The sequence below is a fragment of the Ylistrum balloti genome, unplaced genomic scaffold, assembly GCF_031769215.1.
Source record: "Ylistrum balloti isolate Yb309-2 unplaced genomic scaffold, AGI_CSIRO_Ybal_v1 Utg369562, whole genome shotgun sequence".
In the NCBI taxonomy this organism is placed as follows: Eukaryota; Metazoa; Mollusca; class Bivalvia; order Pectinida; family Pectinidae; genus Ylistrum; species Ylistrum balloti.
Genome location: NW_026781862.1, coordinates 506,277 through 533,384, shown reverse-complemented (window position 1 = coordinate 533,384; position 27,108 = coordinate 506,277). Strand labels below are relative to the sequence as shown.

Genomic DNA, 27,108 nt, shown 5'->3' with positions numbered 1-27,108 from the left:
TAGTTCTGTATTGTTAATTTTGATAAGTGAGAGAAACAAACTGTGGAAATATTGATGAGATTCCTTAAACGTTGAATGTTACTGTAAACGTACTTTTTTGAGCAATGGATTTATGCATCAACAAAAATTGTTATATAAAGAACTTACAGATAAAGCAGTTAGTGCAATCATATCTTAGCACAGTACTTTCAGTGCAATGAGAGAGATTACAGCTGATATAAGTTTGTATACAGTAGGCCAAGTCATGCTGAGGAGTCTGGAACATGTACACTCCTCTAATTTACATTTCTTCTTTTCAATCTTTCTAAACCTCATTCTGATGTCAGTTAATTCTGATGTCAGTTAATTCTGTGTGTAAAACTACACTGTAACAAATGTGTTATTCTTTTTACAGTACCAATATGCACTATCTCTGTTACGATAGCACCTGTAACATAGAGAAGGATAGCCTTTAGATGGTTATGGCCTATTAGACTTGCTATCCCCGCTGTAGATCAGGTTACTGTTGATGATAGATGGATAATTGTCCCTCTCTATGACCAATTACCACGGCTAAGATAAGACGTGTGAGAATAAGTGACCCCAGAACTCAAGTGAGCCGTAGTCTACCTTGTCCAGAGTTGGTAGTGATAGTGTGTCAAGCAGGAAAGGAGGCCAGGTTCTGTCACAGGGGTAAGGAGGCCTGTGTCTGTCACAGGGGTTAGGATGCCTGTGTCTGTCACAGGATTGAGGAGGCCTACTTCTGTCACAGGAGTTAGGAGGCCTATGTCTGTCACAGGATTGAGGAGGCCTACTTCTGTCTCAGGAGTTAGGAGGCCTGTGTCTGTCACAGGGGTTAGGAGGCCTACTTCTGTCACATGGATTGGGAAGGCCTACTTCTGTCACAGGGGTTAGGTGGCCTACTTCTATCACAGGAGTAAGGGGGCCTACTTCTGTGTTTGTCACAGGGGTTGGGAGACCTACTTCTGTCACAGGAGTTAGGTGGCCTGTGTCTGTCACAGTGGTTAGGAGGCCTACTTCTGTCACAGGATTGCAGAGGCCTACTTCTATCACAGGAGTAAGGAGGCCTACTTCTGTCACAGGGGTTATGAGGCCTGCTTCTGTCATAGGATTAAGGGGGCCTACTTCTGTCACAGGGGTTAGGAGGTTTACTTCTGTCACAGGATTGCGGAGGCCTACTTCTGTCACAGGCGTAAGGAGGCCTACATCTGTCACAAGGGTAATTAGGCCTACTTCTGTCACAGGATTGAGGAGGTTTACTTCTGTCACAGGATTGAGGAGGCCTACTTCTGTCACAAGGGTAAGGAGGCCTACTTCTGTCACAGGATTGAGGAGGCCAACTTCTGTCACAGGAGTTAGGAGGCCTGTGTCTGTCACAGGGGTAAGGAGGCCTACTTCTGTCACAGGAGTAAGGAGACCTACTTCTGTCACAGGCTTAAAAGGAGGTCACTTCTGTCACAGGATTAAGGAGGCCTACTTCAGTCACTGAGGTTAGGAGGTCAAACCTGTCACAGGGATAGGCCTGTGTCTGTCACAGGATTGAGGAAGCCTGCTTTTGCCACAGGAGTTAAGTGGTGAGCTGAGGTTGCTGTTGCTGTCAGAGGGATCAGATGGCTACAATTATGTTATAAATAATGTATTGTGACACTGTTTACTCAAGAAGTGAAATTAATGGTATATGGATTTTAAAGAGCTCCAAAGACCCTTGACCAATCTTCAACACTTTTTTTCAACTTTGTACACCACCATACCCTTTTCTAAACTGAAGGAATGCCTTTGTTCTCTCGTTATGAGGGAGTTTTCTTTAAAAAAAAATTGAATGGCTATATGAACTACTTTGAAGTGCAAAAATCTCTGACAAAGATAGTAACAGTGACCTTAGCCCAGCAACTCTGAAACTCAAACTTGTATAAGATATTTTGATACTTTATGAATAGATGAAGTTTAATGATAATCCCTTAAGGAATAGAGCTGATAAGAGTCCATACAAAGTTTGTCAGAGATGATAGACGGACAGATAGGAAGAGGGATGCAGAAAACTATCATGCCTTCCTCCTTTTCCTCCTGTCTTCATGGTTTCACCAGTACAGGATAAATAAAGGTTTTATCATTTGTGTTTTAATCATGGTGAGATAAAGTATTCTTCCTCCTAAATAAATAGGATTTACATGTGTTGACATTATCAAACTACTTTCTACTTGTACCTTAATCTAGCTGGTTTATAATGACTCTTCTAAGTACTATTGATGAAATAAGTATTGTAGTCTTGTTGTGTTTGGTGTATTGAGTCTAGTTAATTCAACTTACATTACGAACCATGCTACTGACAAGATTGCTTCCCCTTAAGAAAAAGTTTCATAAAATCTGATGAGTTCTTTTTCTTTTTTTATTTGAAAACAAAATTTTGACTAATTTTTTTTTTTTTATTTGAAAAAAAAAAAAACACACCAGATATCCGGCTAGTTTGGGTTTTGAGTTTAGGTTAGTTGAGATATGTTGTCAGAATATTTTGTCTTCAAATTCATGACAGGATGTTCCTGGGCCAGATCAGATAGAACACTGTCTTAAAATCGAATGGAATGACAATTAGACCCGAGTAAACCTCTGTGTGTGAAGCAGTAATGCCAAAAGTTGATACACAAGTTTGCTTTTAAATGGTAACACATTATAGGCTGACTTAAGGATATTTCAACATGTTTCACCAGTTTTATGTGAAACATAACAATTCATTTTATTTGAGAAACTAGATACCCATTTGTCTACTTTATTAATGGGTAGGAAAACTGCACATGATAATATTTAAACCATAACTGTCAGGCACCAGAGCAAGTTATGTCAATATTGTATAAAATCTCGTTTTTAAAAATGTCTACGGTGTTTCCATCAGAATCGATCGTTTTATAGTAGTGATTTATCATTGTTGCTATTAAATATGGCATTTTTACAGAACAATGTACCATTTTTATGAAATCAATGAAAATCTGATGAAAAAAAAAATACTGACAGACATGCTAACAACTCTGAACATAATATCAACGATGGCATATGAGAGAAATATCTGTTAGGCATTAACTGTATTCTGTTGGTGTATAATGGGAGTCTTGCTACTCGGTACACAATCCCTGTCTGTTTACACTGACTGATCACCACTTAGGCTAACCTGTCTACGTTTTCATCAGGAAAATGTTACAATGCTTACTTTTTCACTGTTAAACAGAATGTTTTAAAATTATTCATTTCAAAAATATAATGAATAGTGTTTTAAGAAATTTAATAAAAGATATGAACTCCTTTCCCCTTAAAAACAAAGAATTAGGAAATTGTAAATGAGTTTTTCATTGTTTTTGAAAGTAAAATTGTGTAGAAGTACAAATGATGGTTTCAAAAAGAACATTATGTAGATAATTTCTTAATTTTTGATCTACAGATCAGCAACATTTCCTGAAATAAATGGAAAGACCATACATCATATCTATATAGGTGCTGTAATATAAGGGCGTATTCATTATACATAGATCTGTCAGAACTTACTGTGATTTCTCTACACTCAACAGTTAAAGGAGAAAATAATACCTCTGTACTGGACAGGCTAAGGAGTAAAGTACACCAGTGAAAGCAATTCCATCAAGTTTAGGAGTATGTGTAAAAATGTAAAGGAATTAGTGTAAACATGTTTAGGAGGTAGTGTAAACATGTGTAGGAGTTACTATAAACATGTGTAGGAGTTAGTGTAAACATGTGTAGGAGTTACTATAAACATGTTTAGGAGGTAGTGTAAACGTGTTTAGGAGTTACTATAAACATGTGTAGGAGTTACTATAAACATGTGTAGGAGTTAGTGTAAACATGTGTAGGAGTTACTATAAACATGTGTAGGAGTTACTATAAACATGTGTAGGAGTTACTGTAAACATGTGTAGGAGTTACTATAAACATGTGTAGGAGTTAGTGTAAACATGTGTAGGAGTTAGTGTAAACATGTGTAGGAGTTACTATAAACATGTGTAGGAGTTACTACAAACATGTTTAGGAGTTAGTGTAAACATGTGTAGGAGTTAGTGTAAACATGTGTAGGAGTTAGTGTAAACATGTGTAGGAGTTAGTGTAAACATGTGTAGGAGTTAGTGTAAACATGTGTAGGAGTTAGTGTAAACATGTGTAGGAGTTACTATAAACATGTGTAGGAGTTACTATAAACATGTGTAGGAGTTAGTGTAAACATGTGTAGTGTAAACGTGTTTAGGAGGTAGTGTAAACATGTTTAGGAGTTAGTGTAAACGTGTTTCGGAGTTAGTGTAAACATGTTTTGTAGTTAGTGTAAACGTGTGTAGGAGTTACTATAAACATGTGTAGGAGTTAGTGTAAACATGTGTAGGAGTTACTATAAACATGTGTAGGAGTTAGTGTAAACATGTGTAGGAGTTACTACAAACATGTGTAGGAGTTACTATAAACATGTGTAGGAGTTACTATAAACATGTGTAGGAGTTACTACAAACATGTGTAGGAGGTAGTGTAAACATGTGTAGGAGTTAGTGTAAACATGTGTAGGAGTTAGTGTAAACATGTGTAGGAGTTAGTGTAAACATGTGTAGGAGTTACTATAAACATGTGTAGGAGTTACTATAAACATGTGTAGGAGTTACTATAAACATGTGTAGGAGTTACTATAAACATGTGTAGGAGTTAGTGTAAACATGTGTAGGAGTTAGTGTAAACATGTGTAGGAGTTACTACAAACATGTGTAGGAGTTAGTGTAAACATGTGTAGGAGTTACTACAAACATGTGTAGGAGTTAGTGTAAACATGTGTAGGAGTTACTATAAACATGTGTAGGAGTTAGTGTAAACATGTGTAGGAGTTAGTGTAAACATGTGTAGGAGTTAGTGTAAACATGTGTAGGAGTTACTATAAACATGTTTAGGAGTTAGTGTAAACATGTGTAGGAGTTTGTGTAAACATGTGTAGGAGTTAGTGTAAACATGTGTAGGAGTTAGTGTAAACATGTGTAGGAGTTAGTGTAAACATGTGTAGGAGTTACTATAAACATGTGTAGGAGTTAGTGTAAACATGTGTAGGAGTTAGTGTAAACATGTGTAGGAGTTAGTGTAAACATGTGTAGGAGTTAGTGTAAACATGTTTTGTAGTTAGTGTAAACGTGTTTAGGTGTTAGTGTAAACATGTGTAGGAGTTACTATAAACATGTTTAGGAGTTACTATAAACATGTGTAGGAGTTTGTGTAAACATGTTTAGGAGTTAGTGTAAACATGTGTAGGAGTTACTATAAACATGTGTAGGAGTTACTATAAACATGTGTAGGAGTTACTATAAACATGTTTAGGAGTTAGTGTAAACGTGTTTAGGAGGTAGTGTAAACATGTTTAGGAGTTAGTGTAAACATGTTTCGGAGTTAGTGTAAACGTGTTTAGGAGGTAGTGTAAACATGTTTAGGAGTTAGTGTAAACATGTTTAGGAGTTAGTGTAAACATGTGTAGGAGTTACTATAAACATGTTTAGGAGGTAGTGTAAACATGTGTAGGAGTTACTATAAACATGTTTAGGAGTTAGTGAAATCATGTTCAGGAGTTAATGCAAACATGTTTAGGAGTTATTATAAACATGTTTAGGAATTAGTGTAAATATGTTAAGATGTTAGTAAACATGTTTAGGTGTTAGTGTAAATACAGGGCTCTCGATCTGCCAGACTTGGGGCCAATTCCCAATACAAAATAGTACCTTTTTTTCCCAATTTAGACCCCAAGTTTTCCCAATTCTAAGGAAAACACAGCTATTTTTTCCAATTCTAAGGGCTCCGGGCCCCAGTCCCTAAAGGAGGTGTGAGAGCCCTGAAATATGTTTAGCTGTTAGTGTAAACATGTTAGCTGTTATTGTAAACATGTTTAGTAGTCATTGTAATTTTTAATTTATTTTAAGCTTTATTTCCATGACACCGAACAATTAAGAACTGCAGTAGTGTTGTTTACCTATCTAAAGAATTTTGATTTTGTTTAAGAAACCATGTCCAGTCATGATAAGACAACACTATTTGGTTTTACATTTAATTTGCTTCAGGGAGTTCCAGCAAGCCAGGAATATTTTCTGAATTAAACTGATGTTCTGATAGGCTTCAGACATAAACTGTCAAAATATTTATTTTGTGGTTTAAAATTTCGTTGGTAGAGAACATTTATTTCACTCTAAGTTTATTTCTAGTGACTCATAATATAAGTCAGCTGTAATGCCTGATATCATCGACTACTTACGTTTCATCTTCTGTGAAATTCCAGACATGTAAAGAAATTAGATTTAATTAAAAAATTGACTGGGGAAATAAATTACTTGATCAAGTGGATGAAGTAAACACTAATGTTTATTAAAGTCCTGTCCTCTCAATTGGTATGATAAAGTAAATATGTTGATACTACCTGAAATAGACATTTGTAGGGGGTTACTGAGTAGGGAGAAGCCACAAGGTATCTTATTGAAGTAATGTGACATACTTCTGGAATTTAAATTTTCTTTTCCACAAGTTCTTCCTGAAATTGAAATAGCCTACAATTTATTGCATTAATTTAGTGTCTGAATTAATATCCTGAAATAAACTTAGATTTATGAATTAAATAGTTATATTTCAAAGTGTAGAATTTTCCTATTTGTACTTAATTATGTGTTAGATTTAATTTTTTTCGAGTCAATGCAAGATTTTCAATGACTTTCATTAGAAAACTGCTGTCGTCTCAGATGTTACAATCATAAAAAGTAAATCTAAATTTCAGTTTAATTCTCTGACATGAAAATCACAATTTACCGACACCTTGTTATCAACTTAGATGTATAGGTATGGTTTTAGTGGAGGGTGCATTTAATGTTTATCATTTCTGATGTTCCTGGGTAGCATGACTGTCCATGTATCTGTCTGTCCATGGGTTTCTCTGTCCATATATCTGTCTGTCCATGGGTTTCTCTGTCCATACATCTGTCTGTCCATGTATCTGTCTGTCCATGGGTTTCTCTGTCCATATATCTGTCTGTCCATGGGTTTCTCTGTCCATACATCTGTCTGTCCATGTATCTGTCTGTCCATGGGTTTCTCTGTCCATACATCTGTCTGTCCATGTATCTGTCTGTCCATGGGTTTCTCTGTCCATGCATCTTGTCTGTCCATGTATTTCTGTGTCCATGTATTTCTGTCCATGTATCTGTCTGTCCATGTATCTTTCTGTCCATGTGTCTCTGTCCATGCATCTATCTGTCCATGTATCTGTCTGTCCATATATCTGTCTGTCCATGTATTTTTGTGTCCATGTATCTCACTGTCCATATATCTGTCTGTCCATGTATTTTTGTGTCCATGTATCTCACTGTCCATATATCTGTCTGTCCATGTATCTTTCTGTCCATGTGTCTCTCTGTTCATCTAGAGATAGGTACATCTTTGACACTGCAGGTTGTACATAATAGCCAGCACACTGTTGATACTATGAAATGCATTACAATTTGACTCGTTATATACCGTCTATATTTACTAAGGAAGATATTTAATGTTCTTTGGTGACTTACGTATCTAACAGAGCTTTTGTTCTGGACTTGGTGTTTTGCTTTGTTTTTTTGTCATTTCCTTGCTCTGTGACCATTCTTTATTATAGGTTTATAATACATGTGCTTAAATATGTTAATTAGATGCCACAGATGAGTGATACATGCCCCATGGACATCTTGACATCTATATATAAATGTGTGCATCTGGGTACTTAAACTTAAACACACAACAATTCCAGTTTTAGTTGAGAGGTATAAGGATCACTTCTGTCAGGGATTTGCTCTTGGTATTTTCTTTTTGAGATACTTGAACAACATAATTTGCTGATCTATAACTTGCCAGAAGTCGGCTTGTCTGGATTTCAGTAGATGAGGTTGTGATGGGCAGCTGCTTTCTGTACTTACATTTTTAGCTGCAAAGGAAAAAAATTTAGCACTATGCAGTGATTGCTGACAGGACAACATGAACCAACGTTTACAAGTTGGCAGACGGTTGAGAGATTTACCCAATATCTCAGGCTGTGTATATATACTGTTCCAGTCAGCAGCTTAGCATCTGAGGAGGATACACAAAGCCATTTTTCACAACACGGATATGTTTAACCTATTCTTAAAATCATCAAGTATAATGATAATTTTCATGTTTGAAATAAACATTGATGGGATGTCATATATACTGTCAGCATGTCATATGTACTGTCACTGTCAGCATGTCATATGTACTGTCACTGTCATATGTACTGTCACTGTCAGTATGTCATATATACTGTCACTGTCAGCATGTAATATGTATTGTCACTGTCAGCATGTCATATGTACTGTCACTGTCAGTATGTCATATGTACTGTCACTGTCAGTATGTCATATGTACTGTCACTGTCAGCATGTAATATGTATTGTCACTGTCAGCATGTCATATGTACTGTCACTGTCAGCATGTCATATGTACTGTCACTGTCAGTATGTCATATGTACTGTCACTGTCAGCATGTAATATGTATTGTCACTGTCAGCATGTCATATGTACTGTCACTGTCAGCATGTCATATGTACTGTCACTGTCAGTATGTCATATGTATTGTCACTGTCAGCATGTCATATGTACTGTCACTGTCAGCATGTCATATGTACTGTCACTATCAGCATGTCATATATACCGTCACTGTCAGCATGTCATATGTACTGTCACTGTCAGCATGTCATATGTACTGTTACTGTCAGCATGTCATATGTACTGTCACTGTCAGCATGTCATATGTACTGTCACTGTCAGCATGTCATATATACCGTCACTGTCAGTATGTCATATGTACTGTCACTGTCAGCATGTCATATGTACTGTCACTGTCAGCATGTCATATGTACTGTACTATCAGCATGTCATATGTACTGTCACTGTCAGCATGTAATATGTATTGTCACTGTCAGTATGTCATATATACTGTCACTGTCAGTATGTCATATGTACTGTACTGTCAGCATGTATTATGTAGTGTCACTGTCAGCATGTCATATGTACTGTACTATCAGCATGTCATATGTACTGTCACTGTCAGCATGTCATATGTACTGTCACTGTCAGCATGTCATATGTATTGTCACTGTCAGCATGTCATATGTACTGTCACTGTCAGCATGTCATATGTACTGTCACTGTCAGCATGTCATATGTAGTGTCACTGTCAGCATGTCATATGTACTGTCACTGTCAGCATGTCATATGTACTGTCACTGTCAGCATGTCATATGTACTGTCACTGTCAGCATGTCATATGTACTGTCACTGTCAGTATGTCATATATACTGTCACTGTCAGTATGTCATATATATCGTCACTGTCAGTATGTCATATGTACTGTCACTGTCAGCATGTCATATGTAGTGTTACTGTCAGCATGTTATATGTACTGTACTGTCAGCATGTCATATGTAGTGTTACTGTCAGCATGTCATATGTACTGTCACTGTCAGTATGTCATATGTACTGTCACTGTCAGTATGTCATATGTACTGTCACTGTCAGCATGTAATATGAACTGTACTGTCAGCATGTCATATGTACTGTCACTGTCAGCATGTCATATGTAGTGTTACTGTCAGCATGTCATATGTACTGTCACTGTCAGCATGTCATATGTAGTGTTACTGTCAGCATGTTATATGTACTGTACTGTCAGCATGTCATATGTAGTGTTACTGTCAGTATGTCATATGTAGTGTTACTGTCAGTATGTCATATGTACTGTCACTGTCAGTATGTCATATGTACTGTACTATCAGCATGTCATATGTACTGTCACTGTCAGCATGTCATATGTAGTGTTACTGTCAGTATGTCATATGTACTGTCACTGTCAGTATGTCATATGTACTGTCACTGTCAGCATGTCATATGTAGTGTTACTGTCAGCATGTTATATGTACTGTACTGTCAGCATGTCGTTCTAAATTCTACACCAGTAAGCAAGGTACATGTCATACAGGTTTTCTTAATTCTACAGCAGTCTGCAGGGTACATGTCGTACAGGTGTTCTAAATTCTACACCAATCAGCAGGGTACATGTCGTACAGGTGTTCTAAATTCTACACCAGTCAGCAGGGTACATGTCGTACAGGTGTTCTAAATTCTACACCAATCAGCAGGGTACATGTCGTACAGGTGTTCTAAATTCTACACCATTCTGCAGGGTACATGTCATACAGGTGTTCTAAATTCTATACCAGTCAGCAGGGTACATGTCATACAGGTGTTCTAAATTCTATACCAGTCAGCAGGGTACATGTCATACAGGTGTTCTAAATTTTACACCTTTCTGCAGGGTACATGTTATACAGGAGCAGTCAGCATGGTAGTTTATCGTTGTGTCTTTAAGCTGACAATGCAAATTAAAAACACTTCCATGTTGGTATGTATAAAAAAGAAAGATGTTTTTAGAATGGTTTTGAGACCTCCATCTTAAGCTTATGATATCTTCCCATCATCATATCTAAGTTATCTAAGAATGGCAGATATTTCAATCCAAGCCTAACTTGAAAATATGTATGGGAATTCCACGGTATAAAAAGCAAGGCTTGGACTAAAATGTTTGTCACTTCCTTAGAAAATCTGACCGGAAAATATCATTGTCATAGGGAGCATCTCAAAAAGCATTTGAGAAACAGGCCCCTTGCTCCCTCCCTTTTTTTACCCCAGAATTAAATCCTTTTAACATAGATGCAGTGTCAGCTTTAAATACAAACCATAAACATTTGTATCATGGGATCAGTTTTGAAAAGGTATTTCAATTTTTGAACTGATTGTTGAAAAAAAAGATCAAGATGAACGCAATGAAAGGCAGATAAAAGATATTTAATAGAAGTTTGAGTTGTGTGTTTGATGTCTCTCAGTTGTTATGTGATGAATGGTTTGCTATATCTCTCACTGTTACTGCTGTCTACAAGACCGGAAACTTCTACAAGGTTATTACATAAACTTTACAGCTTTGGTAAATATCCATTGTGACACTGAAGTAGGTGTAATCTTTACTGAGGCCTCGTGTAAATGGCTGGGTATTGAGTACTGTAACACTTAAGTTTTCCTCTTGGTGTTTTAAAAGACATCAATAGTTACTAATATAAAAATGGTTTTTTGAGAGACAATGAAGCTAGTCAGGATTTTATTCATCATGCAACAATATTTTCTTTGAATTGAACACTGATTTAAAAGCTTAATACAAAATATTGATGTTTTGTTTTCACATTTCTTAGATGTGGGACAGTAAGACTGCCTTGCTGTCGTAGTTCATACAAAGTGTGGGACAGTCTGGTGACATTGTTGTCGTAGTTCATACAAAGTGTAGGACAGTCAGGCGACATTGCTGTCATAGTTCATACAAAGTGTGGACAGTAAGACTGCATTGCTGTCGTAGTTCATACAAAGTGTAGGACAGTGAGACTGCATTGTTGTCATAGTTCATACAAAGTGTAAGACAGTCAGGCTACATTGTTGTCATAATTCATACAAAGTGTAGGACAGTCAGGCTACATTGCTGTCATAGTTCATACAAAGTGTGGACAGTAAGACTGCATTGTTGTCATAGTTCATACAAAGTGTGGGACAGTCTGGTGACATTGCTGTCGTAGTTCATACAAAGTGTGGGACAGTCAGGCTACATTGCTGTCGCAGTTCATACAAAGTGTGGGACAGTCAGGCGACATTGCTGTCGTAGTTCATACAAAGTGTGGGACAGTCAGGCTACATTGCTGTCATAGTTCATACAAAGTGTGGACAGTAAGACTGCATTGCTGTCGTAGTTCATACAAAGTGTAGGACAGTAAGACTGCATTGTTGTCATAGTTCATACAAAGTGTAAGACAGTCAGGCTACATTGCTGTCATAATTCATACAAAGTGTGGGACAGTCAGGCTACATTGCTGTCATAGTTCATACAAAGTGTAGGACAGTAAGACTGCATTGTTGTCATAGTTCATACAAAGTGTAAGACAGTCAGGCTACATTGCTGTCATAATTCATACAAAGTGTGGGACAGTCAGGCTACATTGCTGTCGTAGTTCATACAAAGTGTGGGACAGTCAGGGGACATTGCTGTCATAGTTCATACAAAGTGTGGGACAGTCTGGTGACATTGCTGTCATAATTCATACAAAGTGTGGGACAGTCAGGGGACATTGCTGTCATAGTTCATACAAAGTGTGGGACAGTCTGGTGACATTGCTGTCATAATTCATACAAAGTGTGGGACAGTCAGGGGACATTGCTGTCGTAGTTCATACAAAGTGTAGGACAGTCAGGCGACATTGCTGTCATAGTTCACACACAGTGTGGGACAGTCTGGTGACATTGCTATCATAGTTCATACAAAGTGTGGTACAGTCAGTCTACATTGCTGTCATAATTCATACACAGTGTGGGACAGTCTGGTGATATTGCTATCATAGTTCATACAAAGTGTAGGACAGTCAGGCAACATTGCTGTCATAGTTCACACACAGTGTGGGACAGTCTGGTGACATTGCTATCATAGTTCATACAAAGTGTGGGACAGTCTGGTGACATTGCTGTCATAGTTCATACAAAGTGTGGGACAGTCAGGCGACATTGCTATCATAGTTCATACAAAGTGTGGGACAGTCTGGTGACATTGCTGTCATAGTTCATACAAAGTGTAGGACAGTCAGGCGACATTGCTGTCATAGTTCACACACAGTGTGGGACAGTCAGGCGACATTGCTGTCATAGTTCATACAAAGTGTAGGACAGTCAGGCGACATTGCTGTCATAGTTCACACACAGTGTGGGACAGTCTGGTGACATTGCTATCATAGTTCATACAAAGTGTGGGACAGTCTGGTGACATTGCTGTCATAGTTCATACAAAGTGTGGGACAGTCAGGCGACATTGCTATCATAGTTCATACAAAGTGTGGGACAGTCAGGGGACATTGCTGTCATAGTTCATACAAAGTGTGGGACAGTCAGGCGACATTGCTGTCATAGTTCATACAAAGTGTGGGACAGTCTGGTGACATTGCTGTCATAGTTCATACAAAGTGTGGGACAGTCAGGCGACATTGTTGTCATAGTTCATACAAAGTGTGGGACAGTCAGGCGACATTGTTGTCATAGTTCATACAAAGTGTGGGACAGTCAGACGACATTGTTGTCATAGTTCATACAAAGTGTGGGACAGTCAGGCGACATTGCTGTCATAGTTCATGCAAAGTGTAGGACAGTAAGGCTGCGTTGTTGTCGTAGTTTATATAAATGAACAACATGAGAGCAGTTTGCTAGCTGTTGGTTGTCGTGAGGTATATAAAGTATGGGAATTTTCAGTTAGTTGGCTTCAGTTTGTTTTCTTAAGATAATCTGTTTCATATTTTTTTTTCATTTTAATTTTTTTTTTTACTGTGTTAGATAAACTAGTACATGTAGTTTTAACCATATAGACTTTTATTACGAATAAATCTCTTGAATTTCACAGCTATGAATCCCCATAAATGGTACAGGAATAAATCTAGGATTCTGGTGTTGTGTTGCAGGCATGTGACAAACATTAACCTGATATTGTTTCATTATACATTCAACTGGATTTGGGTACTGTATCGATTAGAGCCGAGATTGTCTGGGAACTTGAAGGCCTTTTGTCCTGCCCCAAGATCCAATCTATAAAATTCTTAATTACGAAATGAAAATTGCACTGTTATATCACATTATTGATATTTTTAATAATTTCAGTATCATTAATTATTAATGTCATTAAAAAATTGATATTAAATCACCAGTACATGGATTCAATATGCAAGCTAGTCACAAAGTTCTCCGACAATACAAGAGCCCAGTCTTATAACATATCCATTGTACAGTTTTATGTCCCAAGCCTGTAATTCAAGCTCTGTCACCTGATCATATTCCAAATCCCGCTAATATTACATAAATTTAGGATAATGATTTTTCCATCTGATTACTTCACATACAGAATTATGTGTGGTGTTGTGCACAGTCATGTAGTTTTATTGGAAAATAAATGATGGACTTAGATTTGCCTCATGAAGCCAATGTTAAGTGATTATAAAGGCACTTGTCTGTTTTACTATGGAATAACATACTTTATAGTTTTTTTTTACTCTTAAATGTTACGCTAAAACATGATTGTACTAATTGTAGTTTCTGTATGTTATTTGAGTAGCAATTATTATGGATGTATAAATTCATCAATGCTTTAATTGACAATAACATGATAATGTGCTAAAATTGGAATGCTTGTAAACAACCAGTGGAAGATTTATGGAATAGACGTGACATTTTGATGGCTACATTTTCATCTTCTTTAGACAAACGACCAGTGTGAAATGTACTAGCACTGATGTCCATCCGATGAAGCTGACCGTGAAGTTACCGAAATGTCATACTTAAATCTTCCTACAGTTGTCTTTTAAGCACCTCTATTCTATTGACATAACCTACCTGGAGAATTTTTCCAAGATGCAGTAGCATAGTTATGTATGTGGTCACCCTGGTCACATTTTATGAAGGTGGATGTGTTTTCATCAAAACGTCACTCTGAAGTCTTCTACATGTTACGTTAATAAATTCTATTCTAACATTTTTACGTTTGAATTATTGTGTACACTTGTCACTTTAACAAAAAGGTTTTACCCTTTCACAATTTATTTCTAGATTGTCTTTAAACTTTGTAAATATAATTACTGACAATCTAACTATTCCATTGCATTGTTAAATTTTTGGTGCAAAATGCCAAAAAACTTATATTTTTCAAAATTTAACTTTATCGTAATTTTTTTTCTTGTAAGGTTTTTGAAAATTATAAACAAACAATAAACAGAAAAAAGAAATCAATATTTACTGTACAAATCTGTTATTCATGGAAAAGTCAATACAAAACATTTACAAAATGGTTTTTATATATATAATAATATAGGGCTGAGTCCCTTAAGTTTATTTGTTGTTTATTGAAGGTGACTGGATTTAGTGAGAGAAATATATGATTAATGCCTGTCATTTGTCTTGCTGAATCAAAATCTATCTACAGAGATACACATTGGCAAATAAACTAATATACAATCCCTAAAGAAATATTGTCTTGGCATATAAACTAATATACCAGCCTGAAGGAATTATTGTCTTGGCAAATACTTATATACCAGTCTGAAGGAATTATTGTCTTGGCAAATACTTATATACCAGTCTGAAGGAAATATTGTCTTGGCAAATACTTATATATCAGTCTGAAGGAATTATTGTCTTGGCAAATACTTATATACCAGTCTGAAGGAATTATTGTCTTGGCAAATAAATTAATATACCAGTCTGAAGGAATTATTGTCTTGGCAAATACTTATATACCAGTCTGAAGGAAATATTACCTTGGCAAATACTTATATACCAGTCTGAAGGAATTATTGTCTTGGCAAATAATTATATACCAGTCTGAAGGAATTATTGTCTTGGCAAATACTTATATATCAGTCTGAAGGAATTATTGTCTTGGCAAATAAATTAATATACCAGTCTGAAGGAATTATTACCAGTCTTGGCAAATTATTGTCTTATATACCAGTCTGTATATACCAGTCTGAAGGAAATACTTATATATCAGTCCCTTGGCAAATAATTATATACCAGTCTGAAGGAATTATTGTCTTGGCAAATACTTATATACCAGTCTGAAGGAATTATTGTCTTGGCAAATACTTATATACCAGTCTGAAGGAATTATTGTCTTGGCAAATCAATTAATATACCAGTCTGAAGGAATTATTGTCTTGGCAAATCAATTAATATACCAGTCTGAAGGAATTATTGTCTTGGCAAATCAATTAATATACCAGTCTGAAGGAATTATTGTCTTGGCAAATAAATTTATATACCAGTCTCAAAGAGATATGACTTAACCTCTTTTTTTCTTTGTTTACAGAGTAAACTGTTAAAGAAAGTCCGGGTACCGGGAATTCCCAAGCTTGTCTTATTAGACGGAGAAACAGGGAAAACAATAACTACAGATGGATACACGCGCCTTACTGATGATCCTAAAGGTCTTGAGTTTCCATGGCGAAAGAAGAAATTCACAGAAGTTATCAGTGGCAAACTTATAAACAATCGAAAGGAGGAATGTGATGCTTTAGAACAACTGAAAGGGAAATTTGTGGGGATCTACTTCTCTGCTCACTGGGTAAGATTTCAGCTCAGTACAGGTAGAATGTAAAGATAAAAAACGGCTAGAAATGGAAATTTAGGAGGTATATTTCTCTACTTATTGGTGCCTTAAGCTCTCTTGAAGTGGATAAGTTTTCAACTTGTTGGGTGCTTTTAAGCTCACTGGAAAAGGTCTTTATTTCAGGTCTAAGCAAAAGCTGCTTTGGCATACCGCCCGACCCAGAAAATTCATACCGACTCGGAAGTTTTTACTGCAATATGAAATGAAAATTATTTTTAGTAATAAGTAATATAAAAGTTGAAATATAAAATATCAGCTGTTCTAGATATTTCTTTCCGGAAGCTGTTTTGCAGATTTGATAATTCTTCTCTCAAATGCTAAATGAGAGCACATAATGATAGTGAATGATTCAGGTTGTTGGGAGTTACAATGTTTTGGTGAAAGATCTGTGTTGGCCTCATAGTGACCTAATGTAACTGAAATGATAAACCTGTGCCAGCCTGAGTCCATAATTGATAGCGCTGAAATATCAAGCAAAATATGGCAGGTAGATGATAGCTTAGCTTGAGATAAATTTTCTTGGCAATATCGGCTGTTTGGTGCATCACATGAATTGGGCATTTATCATGTGAAATAATATTACGCTACTGAAATAACAAGTATGATTCCTGCTAATTTAGTAGTATGATAACTATATTTCAAATATGTATTATCAATTCTTGTGGATGCATGCCAAGTACCGTGGAAAAAAATAGAGAATTGGACAATCTGAAATACAGTCCTTGGAAGCAAGCGAGAATCTGTAAATGTGCTTATGTCAAAACCACCGGAGATGGTCAGGATTCACATGCAATAGATTTGGAAATCAATAATCTTAGATTTTTGAATATTTTTTCTTCCAAATGCACTTTCCGAAATTGGTATTGATGTATAACTGTATATTATTGGGGTGTTGTGACACATGATACAGTGGTAGGGGTGAAACATTTTTTAGAAAATAAACATATATAAAACTCTGTTAGGAAATGATTTTTGGAATAGTATTTATAAATATCATTATTATTAAATTTTATAAAACATCAGTGTTACATGAAAAAAATATTAAGAAAGAGCAAAGAAGAACAAAAATATGTATTTATAATATCTGTGTATATAACAATATCGTAGCTGAGCTTCAAACTCTTGAGTCGTAACCTGTCAACTGGTCACAGTTTGCAATTCCTATCTAAATTATGCCTTCATTTTGCGATTAGTTAACCTTGTCATTGATGCACGTTCCATGCAAATCATTCCTTATAGTTATATAACACATGATTTAATTCTATAGCTGAAAATACCTCTGATCAATACACCTTTGTTGCTGATTCAGTATTCTACATCAACATGAGCCTCTCAATGCTGCCATCTTTTTACTGAAGCCAGGAAGCAGACAACGTTTGAATATGATTCCAGGATTAAAACATTATTGGATTGTTAAAATAATCAATTTGTTTTTTGTATTGATTAGATAAAGTGATAAGACCAAAAATGAGTAGTATACAATCAACATATTAGATTAGTGAATCATCTTTTGATCATGATCATTGAGAAGCCTTGCGTTATAAGGTCACAGGCAACCATACTTATATGGGAACGATAGAAATCAGTCGACACTTGAATATTGAGCATTCAATAACATGTTACAGCATGTAAAACTTGTACATTATCCCTGTGTGGTCAGATCGCCTAAAATAGTCACAATGTATTTAGATAAGTTGTTGTTTAGTAGAGTTATATAAATATATGGACTTATTTCTAGTCAATTATAAAAAACTTACAAGATTAATAATGCATTTTCTGATGCCATATTATTTCTAATGAGAGCGGAATATTTTTTTTTTTTTAAAGTATCAAAGTTGTGCGATAAACAGAATCTATGTATTTTTTCCATTTCATCTGAGATTTATAAAAACCGTTTTCCATTTTCCTTTGCCAGAGGCAGATAAATTGAAAAAAGATTTTGAGAGGCGTCTGTATGAATAGAAAACCTTGTAAGATCTGGCCTCTGAGGCTGATAAGAAAAAGATATATATTTGGACCTAATCAGAAACTCAGAATCAAATTTGCTCCTGAAAGTTTTTATCATTGATTAAATATAATGAGGCATACATGCAAGTTCAGTTTAAGTAAATATTACAAGTATACTATCAATGTAAAATTCTAGACTAGTTCCTATGTTCTGTAAAACAAGATGGAATGTACAGCCATGTCCCCTTTTTTATTGGTCAATGAATGAAAGAGTAGTTTAACAACTGGCCAATTAGGGTATAATGTATAGAATTCAAAGTTACATTACCATTACCACTTACAAAAATTTTCCAAAAACTAAATTTGAATTTTTTTTAAAACTGTACACAAAGAAATGCTTTAACAGCAATTGGTGTGATGTCTGTGGCAGGGCCTCAACATCAGCATGCTTGGTGTCGGTAGTAAAATGTCAGATAAATCAGAGGTAGAGTAAGGGGAGGATGATATAAGGAGGTAATGTTACCACCCCCAGAAATGTGTGATTTGTAACTCTCACTAGGCTCAAGATGGAGGGGGATTCCTGTATCTTACTGATCCCTATCTAAACCAAATCTGTGGTATCGTCATATAGCATATTGGCATTCACTGCCTTCCTGTAAATAATTGTTTGGATAAAGTAACTATTCATTCTTTTAATGCATGTGTAAGTCATCCCAGGAGTGGTGATAAAAGTTGCATTATTTAAATTTCCTGTACAGACAGCTATTTCGAAACAAGCTTCTCAGCTTTTCATTACCAGTATTATCTTATTTCTATCACTTGACAGAGTGTTAGACAGAATTAAAATTTGAACTAGTTACAAATTTATGTACATGAGCAAAACAAACAAAAAAAAATATTGGATATTTTTTGTTTTAGAGAATGCATGCATTTCAACATAATATAAAAGAGACTTTAATTTTTTCAAGACAATGAGAGTGGTACATCAGTTCAAGCATACATATATCTATATAGAATTAGATATAAAACTGGAGAACTGTTCACAGTTGAGGCATGGGTATACAACATGTACATGTTAAATGAACTGTTTTCAGTTGCGGAAGGGATAAGTAGACAAGAATGTTGTAAGTCAAAAAATGATTCTAGTTAAAAAGAAATTTTCCTCCTGGTGTTTTGGTTGGGAGGGGGCTAATCTGAATTATATGGATTAGTTAAATCTATATAGGAGCCAGGTATTGGAGCTAGTGATCAGCTCCATACATCAGGGTTTGGTGTGATTGTACTGATACCTATATATTAGTGAGTAGCAGCATCATATAGTGATGTATTGCTTTTATCTTATGGTGTCTGCCACAGCTTGAACATTTCTCATCCTCACAATCTATTCTGCTGCTGATTCGTAATATCAGTTACTTTTTATGATGTAACTCCCTGAAAATTAACACCAATTTTTTATTGGATGTTACCAGTAAACATTTTGTAAATGTTAACAAAAATTAATCTGTACAAAGATGAGATGCCTTGAAATCTTTTGAACTGTAGAAAGTACTTTTATGATTGCTGAAGAAGCATGAGAAAGTTTACAATTTAAAACACCTATTACATCAATCATAAATGTAATTAAAGGAGCTATGACATTGAAAATTAAAAGGAACTGCAGTGTTGGTGAGTTTACTGCTCCTTTCTAAATGCTGGATGAATTGAATTGAAATTATACATTTCTCCCAATCCTCGACACTCCACAGATTACAGTCACTTTTATTCTGCACCCTTGGAACATGTCCTGACAAAATTGAAGGTTCTATGTGCAACACCTTGTGGACAAGTCGAAAAGACCATAGATTGATCCTTTCAAAAGAATCTTGAGGTCACATAACGGTGAATTGTAATGGCTTGGAAGTTGGGTGTCTCTCCTGTATAATCTTCAAAAGGAACATATCAGCCTGTGATTGGTCAGTTTTTTTCTCACAGAGCCAATGAAATTACTTCGCTTTGCCTTCAACTTTGCCATGACATTTTCCAGGAGTCAGAGAGTGAAAATAATCATAACCCCTGGAGTATCGAGGACATTTTCTCTCCTTCGAAATGAAGAGTGCACTAAAGTTAGGTCAGTGAACCATTCGAGATATATATTAGTAAAACTTGAAAGATTGTCAAGTCAGAGGTCAAGGTCATGGTCAAATTTTGAGTTTGTTACTGATATATATTTACTCATATTTTGATGAGCGAAATTGATAACAAACAGCTGACATATCACTTGACTACTAGACAAAGTCAAAACAGCTGATTAATAGTCAAGGTCATGGTGTGAAAGGCAAGGTCAAAGATCAGAGTTCAAGGTCTAGATCAAATTCTTTATCTTTTAACTTGAAAATTATTATCTATGCTTAAATGAATCAATGATGAGTTAAATCAGTCACATTGTGTACAATTACTAGTTTTATTACTTTACTGGTAAATGTTTTGTAAAGAACTGGAAATTTGTTATCGTCATAGTAACTCATAGATATACAACAAGATTTTAGTGCCTCGTTCTCTGGTTGTTTGTGATGCTTCACACTCCAGAACTTCATTATTGACAATTAATCTAGTTAAGTTTTACCTCCTCTAGATTAATGAAGGTTATGTTGTCTGTAACGGAACATCCAGGTCACAAATGTTAGTGAAGAATTGACAGGAACAGATGGACTTTGATGTAGATAGGTACTGTTTGAGGCCTACAATAAGCTTGACTGGAATGTAATGCATGTGTTCTTATACTGCAGTAATGTAGCCACAAACAGTGGTAATCTCCTCAAATGATGAGAATGATAATAAAATCTATCCTAAAAAATGTCTGATTTTCTCAATGTGCATGACTAAACTAGAAATCTCTACATACACTACAGGTCTTATCATTCCTAGGTGGATGCTTTCTGACTAGGTGTAAACTGAGAATATTTGAAAAATTTCTAGAAATATTTCATATCTTATTCCTTACTCATATGAAGCAAGAAAAACTAGAAACGTAAAAGAAAATTTAAACATATTACGACTTTGCATTTTGAAAGTTTACATTATTTTTGCCACAGGATCTGTTTGTTGCTTTTTCCTTGAAGGATTAAGTTGTTGTGTAAAAGAGGCGTCACACCATTTCTGTTATCATCAGGAGGATTGATGTGTTACAGAGACGAGGAAAAAACCCTCACACTTCTGTTAATAATCTCACACTTAATTTTATTTGTAAGTGATAAAATACAATCCTTGTGATTTGAGAGGATGCATATAGTATCTAGTGTGTCACGGTGTTATCTCATGCTACAGATAAATGTGTTCTGACAGAGCTCACACCCTACAGGTTAACACTCTTTCAGTGCTGTTGGTTATACTGCATTATAACTGTTACTATGGTTACATCTCACACTGCAGGTTAACACTTTTTCTGTGCTGTTGGTTACACTTCCCTATCAATGGTTTCTAAGGTTACTGAGCTCTAATCCTACAGGTTAACACAGTTCCTTTGCTGTTGGTTACACTGCACTTATAGCTGTTACTATGGTTACAGAGTTCCCACCCTACAGGTTAACACATTTCTTATGCTGTTGGTTACATTGCTGTTACTATGGTTACAGAGTTCTCACCCTACATTTTAAGTACTTTCTTTGCTGTTGGTTACACTGCACTTATAGCTGTAACTATAGTTACAGAGTTCCCACCCTACAGGTTAACACACTTTCTGTGATGTTGGTTACACTGCACTTATAACTGTTACTATGGTTACAGTTATCACCCTACATTTAATATACTATCTTTGCTGTTGGTCACACTGCTGTTACTATGGTTACAGAGTTCTCACCCTACATTTAATATACTTTCTTTGCTGTTGGTTACACTGCACTTATAGCTGTTACTATGGTTACAGAGTTCTCACCCTACATTTTATACACTTTCTTTGCTGTTGGTTACACTGCACTAATAGCTGTTACTATGGTTACAGAGTTCCCACCCTACATTTAACACTTTCTGTGATGTTGGTTACACTTTTTGTCCCTCAGAGGTATTACCATGGTTACAGATCTCACCCTAGGAGTTAGTACATTTTCTGTGAGCTGGTACACTTTCCTAACAGCTGTTACTATGGATATTCTTGTTGTAAAATATCTTTGCTTGTTCAGCCAATTGAATTTGTGGGATGTCCGTACAGCCAACCTAAATATTGTGACAGAGAATTATCTTCTGATGATGTTTAGCTTTAGTTGGGATGCTGATGATGAGATGCTGATGATGAGATGCTGGTATATGTTTTCTTTCCATTCTCTGCCGTCATTGGTGTTTATTTTGGAAACTGAGAGATCAGGTGAACCATCTGATTTGATGAAGAATCATATGATTAGATTGTGATAGACTCTAGGTTTCTGGATTATAATGCTGTTTGTGTGATCATTGTAGACACTGCTTAGACTATTGAACTATCACAGGGTACTTGTTCATCAGTTGTTAGAATAAAACAACAAAAAAATTGATCACAACCTGTCTGATGATGGTATATTGTCCAAGTTCAAGAGCATATTGTAAATATAGATCCTAGTGTCATGGGTTTTCTATCACCTAAGCGTTTTTCATGATTTTTGTGAATTCAATCATACATTGTATAATTTTATCAATTTTGTTATATTGATCAAGTAATAAGAAAGATATCTCACAGTTTTCAAACATGGCCGTCTTGTGTTTTAATCACCTGTGACAAAGTCTAAGAGGTCCCCAATGACTACGTCATCGCGGCTCTGGATGGGTAGTACCACCTACTGAGTTTATGACAAATCTATACTGCTTTTTAAAACCTACTTGATAAATGCATCATATACAGATTTCTGTTATTTTTGAAATGAAATGTTTTTTAATTTGTAAATATGGTTAATTGTTATTTTTTCTTTTTTATTTTGACCATTCCCATAACACTATTTATACATTGTTTATGTTGCTGTAAAGTAACATTATGTATTTTTCTGTCACAGCATACATACAATAATGATAAAATCTTAAACAAAAAAATGCACAACAACCCGCTCATGTAGACCCTCGTTTCTTTTTAGCTGACCTTTGAACTTTTGATTATCACACGATCATAATATTACGTCAGGGATCATATTCACCAGCAGATGACGGTACAAATAAGGAATCATGTGTATTTTTTTCCCTATGTGCTTTAAATTGACCTAAAAGGGCAGGATTAGTAGAAAAATGGTTCATTAAGAATTCTGATTAAATCTTTAAATTTTCCACTTTTGCCTCTGATGCATTTTTTCAGCATTAGTTATTCAAGAACCTTCAGCCAGCATTTTGTGTTTACATGGATATGCAAAATACGCTCCATCTGTGCGCGCATTCAAAGTATTTCCGGTGTAGCACAAAATGATCGAAAACAGATGACATAACAACAAAAAAAAGTGTCATTTCAGAAAAAAAAAATCAGAACATTTTTCTCATCAATAATTGTAAAATGTGTATTTTGAAATATCAAAAGCTTGTTCAATTTGTAAAACAATTAACCTTCCCTTTTGTTATGCTTCAGTGGTCATCAAGTTTTGAACTGAGACAACTCGTACAAAGAGAACAGTCATAATTCAATTATGGGTAGTGTTTGATGGACTCTATAAATGAAATATTGCTTTACCGCAGAGAACTTTGCCAGTAACATGCCATGTATGGGGGGTGGGTGGGAAATGAACATTTACATGTTGATGACTTGCTAGGCTATCTCAGAAATATGTGTAGGCAAGATACATATAGAAATGTATTTGTGTAACCGATTCAGTCCTTTTGGTTGACAGTTTGAAGCATTTCAGGACTTAGATTAGTTCCAGAACTGTGCACAACAAATTGTTTGATTCACTCCGTTATTAAGAATTAAACAGTTGAAATTAATAGGTTTTTTTTTCAATTAGTATACATGTATATATAGTCATAATGTGTGGCTTTATTGCTTTAGAATAACATAATATCATAGATGAGTTGGAGTTTCAGCATTGAAAGGTCAAGGTCAGGCTCCTGCATAGTATGATATGTGATTATTATTAAGGTCAAGGTGATATAGGTCAAAGTTCAACCTACTTGTTGTCTGGATATATTTTTTTCTTCCTCATTCATCTTTCTATATTATATTCATATACGCAATAACAGCTTCGGTATAACAGTGATAATTATAAGCATGACAACTGCTCGCCCACAGATATGCAAACACAGGGAGAAAACATTGAACATGAAATATTGAACGTCATAATAAAATCATTTGATCTTGAATTACTTAAAGAAATCATTTGATGAGGAAGTCTACAACAATTCTGCTTGGAGATAAATGGTTGGTGCCACAGCTATTGGCTTTAACAGTTGTTGCTGATACACCTGGCCTTTCTCTGGTTTGTACATGTAACTGGGAATACTACTGATGTACAATGTGTTTGTCTGAGTGTTGGAGGTGTCAGTTTCCCTTTGATGTCTCTAGGGGCACTAACACAACCCAACATTTCCCACTACACACATGTCATTCCTGTCCTTTCCTTTACCAACTTCAGACAATTCAATATCGGAGGTGCAGCAATACATGTCAGTCCTGTCCCATCCTTTACTAACCACAGAATTAACACAACCCTACAGTTCCTGTTAAACATATCAGCTCTGTCCTGTTCTGTCAGCTTAACTGAGACAAGATCAGAGGTGCAGCTATACATGTCAGACCTTTCCTGTCCTGTGCTCACCCTCCAACATTGTACAATTTACCAGTAGATATCACACATTGTTCCCTCAATATCATACATGTTTTCTGTGGAGATGTCATGCTTTTCTAACAGATATCAGACCTGTTTTCCACATATCATACAGATACATATATTTGTCATGTCTTTCCTGGCGTCACACAAACTTGTCTAACAGACATGTTTTTTCCTGACATATATAGCACGTTTTCTCAATGGGATGCCAATTGTTTGACAGTTTTTTTTCAGAGTTTTCTATTGACAAGAGTACAGTAAAAAAACCAATAATATGTAGACTTTGAAAAAAAAACACTTCCAGCAATATCAGAATATATCACTGTTTGTTTAGCTGTTGGTGAAAATGGAGAATAGATGTGGTGTCTAAGTAATCTCCCAACTTCGTACATGGTGATTATGTGCTGCTAGGTTTGCTGTAACAGTGGTAAGGACCAGATTCAGATCATCAGTCATTTGACAGTTATGCTCAAAGACTCAAGTCAAACCAAAACCTGTAGGAACTTTAAATGGTGGACAGTTTCTTCACTGACTGTGGAGAGACATTTGGTTTCCTGTGGAGGTTTTCATGTCCGACACATGTCTGTATATGTTTTGTGACAGTGAATGATGCTATGTACTATATATTGGAATATTTTGTTATGGCCTAACCATTAGGGGGAGGGGCATATAGTGTTATCCTTGTATGGCCCTCACACCACTTCCCTCACCTGTTGTGTCATGTCACATTCAGAATCAGTATCATAACTTGAGAATCTTTCAACAGATTTAGTTTGTATTTACCACAAATTATCAAGTTCTACGCCTTGTTGAATAAGGTGGTCCTTGGTGAAGGTGAAAGCATTCACTATTACCTCTGAAAAGTTTTGAAAATTCATCACACAATGCATAGGATTGGAGGCATTCATGTCTTACAGCTCTGTTTTAGTCACATAGTGATCAATTGTTGTGAATGTACAAAATTATAGGAATTTGATTAGCATGAGGGGACAAAATGTTTCAATGTGTGTCTTTCACTATTAACATTTTATATTACAAATATTCCTTGTAACTTTTTAACATAGTGATCAAATTATGTTTACAAAACACTTACACATTCCTCATTTATATGTGTGAAATGTTTTCTCATTTACTAGTGTCCTCCCTGTAGAGCGTTCACCCCAGAGTTGATCAAGCGTTACGATCAGTTGGAGTCTGATGGAAAGCACATTGAAGTGGTGTTTGTGTCATCAGACCGCAGTGAAGAGTCCTTCAGTAGTTACCTAGAAACAATGCCTTGGTGGGCCATTCCCTTTGGAGATAGTCGCACAGAGCAACTCAAGGACATATTTGGAGTTGACGGTAAGGACTGCAATATGTTTGTAATTTAATGATACACCTTTTGAATTGTATGTTGGGGATGTATGATCATGAGTCAGGGCCTTCCTTTTTGAGGAGGTGGATGAGACAGGGCCTTCTTTTTTGAGGAGGTGGATGAAACAGGGCCTTCCCTCTTGAGGTGATGGATGAGACAGAGCCTTCTTTTTTGAGGAGGTGAATGAGACAGGGCCTTTCCTTTTTAGGAGGTGGATGAGACAGGGCCTTCTTTTCTGAGGAGGTGGATGAGTCAGGGCCTTCCTTTTTGAGGAGGTGGATGAGATAGGGCCTTCCCTCTTGAGGTGATGGATGAAGCAGGGCCTTCTTCTTCTTCTTAGAGGAGGTGGATGAGACAGGGCCTTCTTTTTAGAGGAGGTGGATGAGACAGGGCCTTTCCTTTTTTAGGAGATGGATGAGACAGGGCCTTTCCTTTTTTAGGAGGTGGATGAGACAGGGCCTTCTTTTTTAGGAGGTGGATGAGACAGGGCCTTCTTTTTTGAGGAGGTAGATGAGACAGGGCCTTCTTTTTTGAGGAGGTGGATGACCTTCTTTTTTGAGGAGGTAGATGAGACAGGGCCTTCTTTTTTGAGGAGGTGGATGAGTCAGGGCCTTTCCTTTTTTAGGAGATGGATGAGACAGGGCCTTTCCTTTTTTAGGAGGTGGATGAGACGGGGCCTTCTTTTTTGAGGAGGTGGATGAGACAGGGCCTTCTTTTTAGAGGAGGTAGATGAGACAGGGCCTTCTTTTTAGAGGAGGTGGATGAGACAGGGCCTTTCCTTTTTT

The 27,108-nt window shown here is 36.1% G+C and overlaps 1 protein-coding gene across 1 annotated transcript in view; it reads left to right on the top strand.

Moving 5' to 3' along the window:
* Nucleotides 1-27,108, top strand: part of LOC132546115 (nucleoredoxin-like) — a 47,799-nt gene that overhangs the window by 7,262 nt on the left and 13,429 nt on the right. Inside the window, exons 2-3 of the mRNA XM_060209850.1 lie at nucleotides 15,977-16,231; nucleotides 26,106-26,310. Of these exons, the coding sequence (XP_060065833.1) occupies nucleotides 15,977-16,231; nucleotides 26,106-26,310 (460 nt within the window). The remainder of the gene's footprint in view (nucleotides 1-15,976; nucleotides 16,232-26,105; nucleotides 26,311-27,108) is intronic.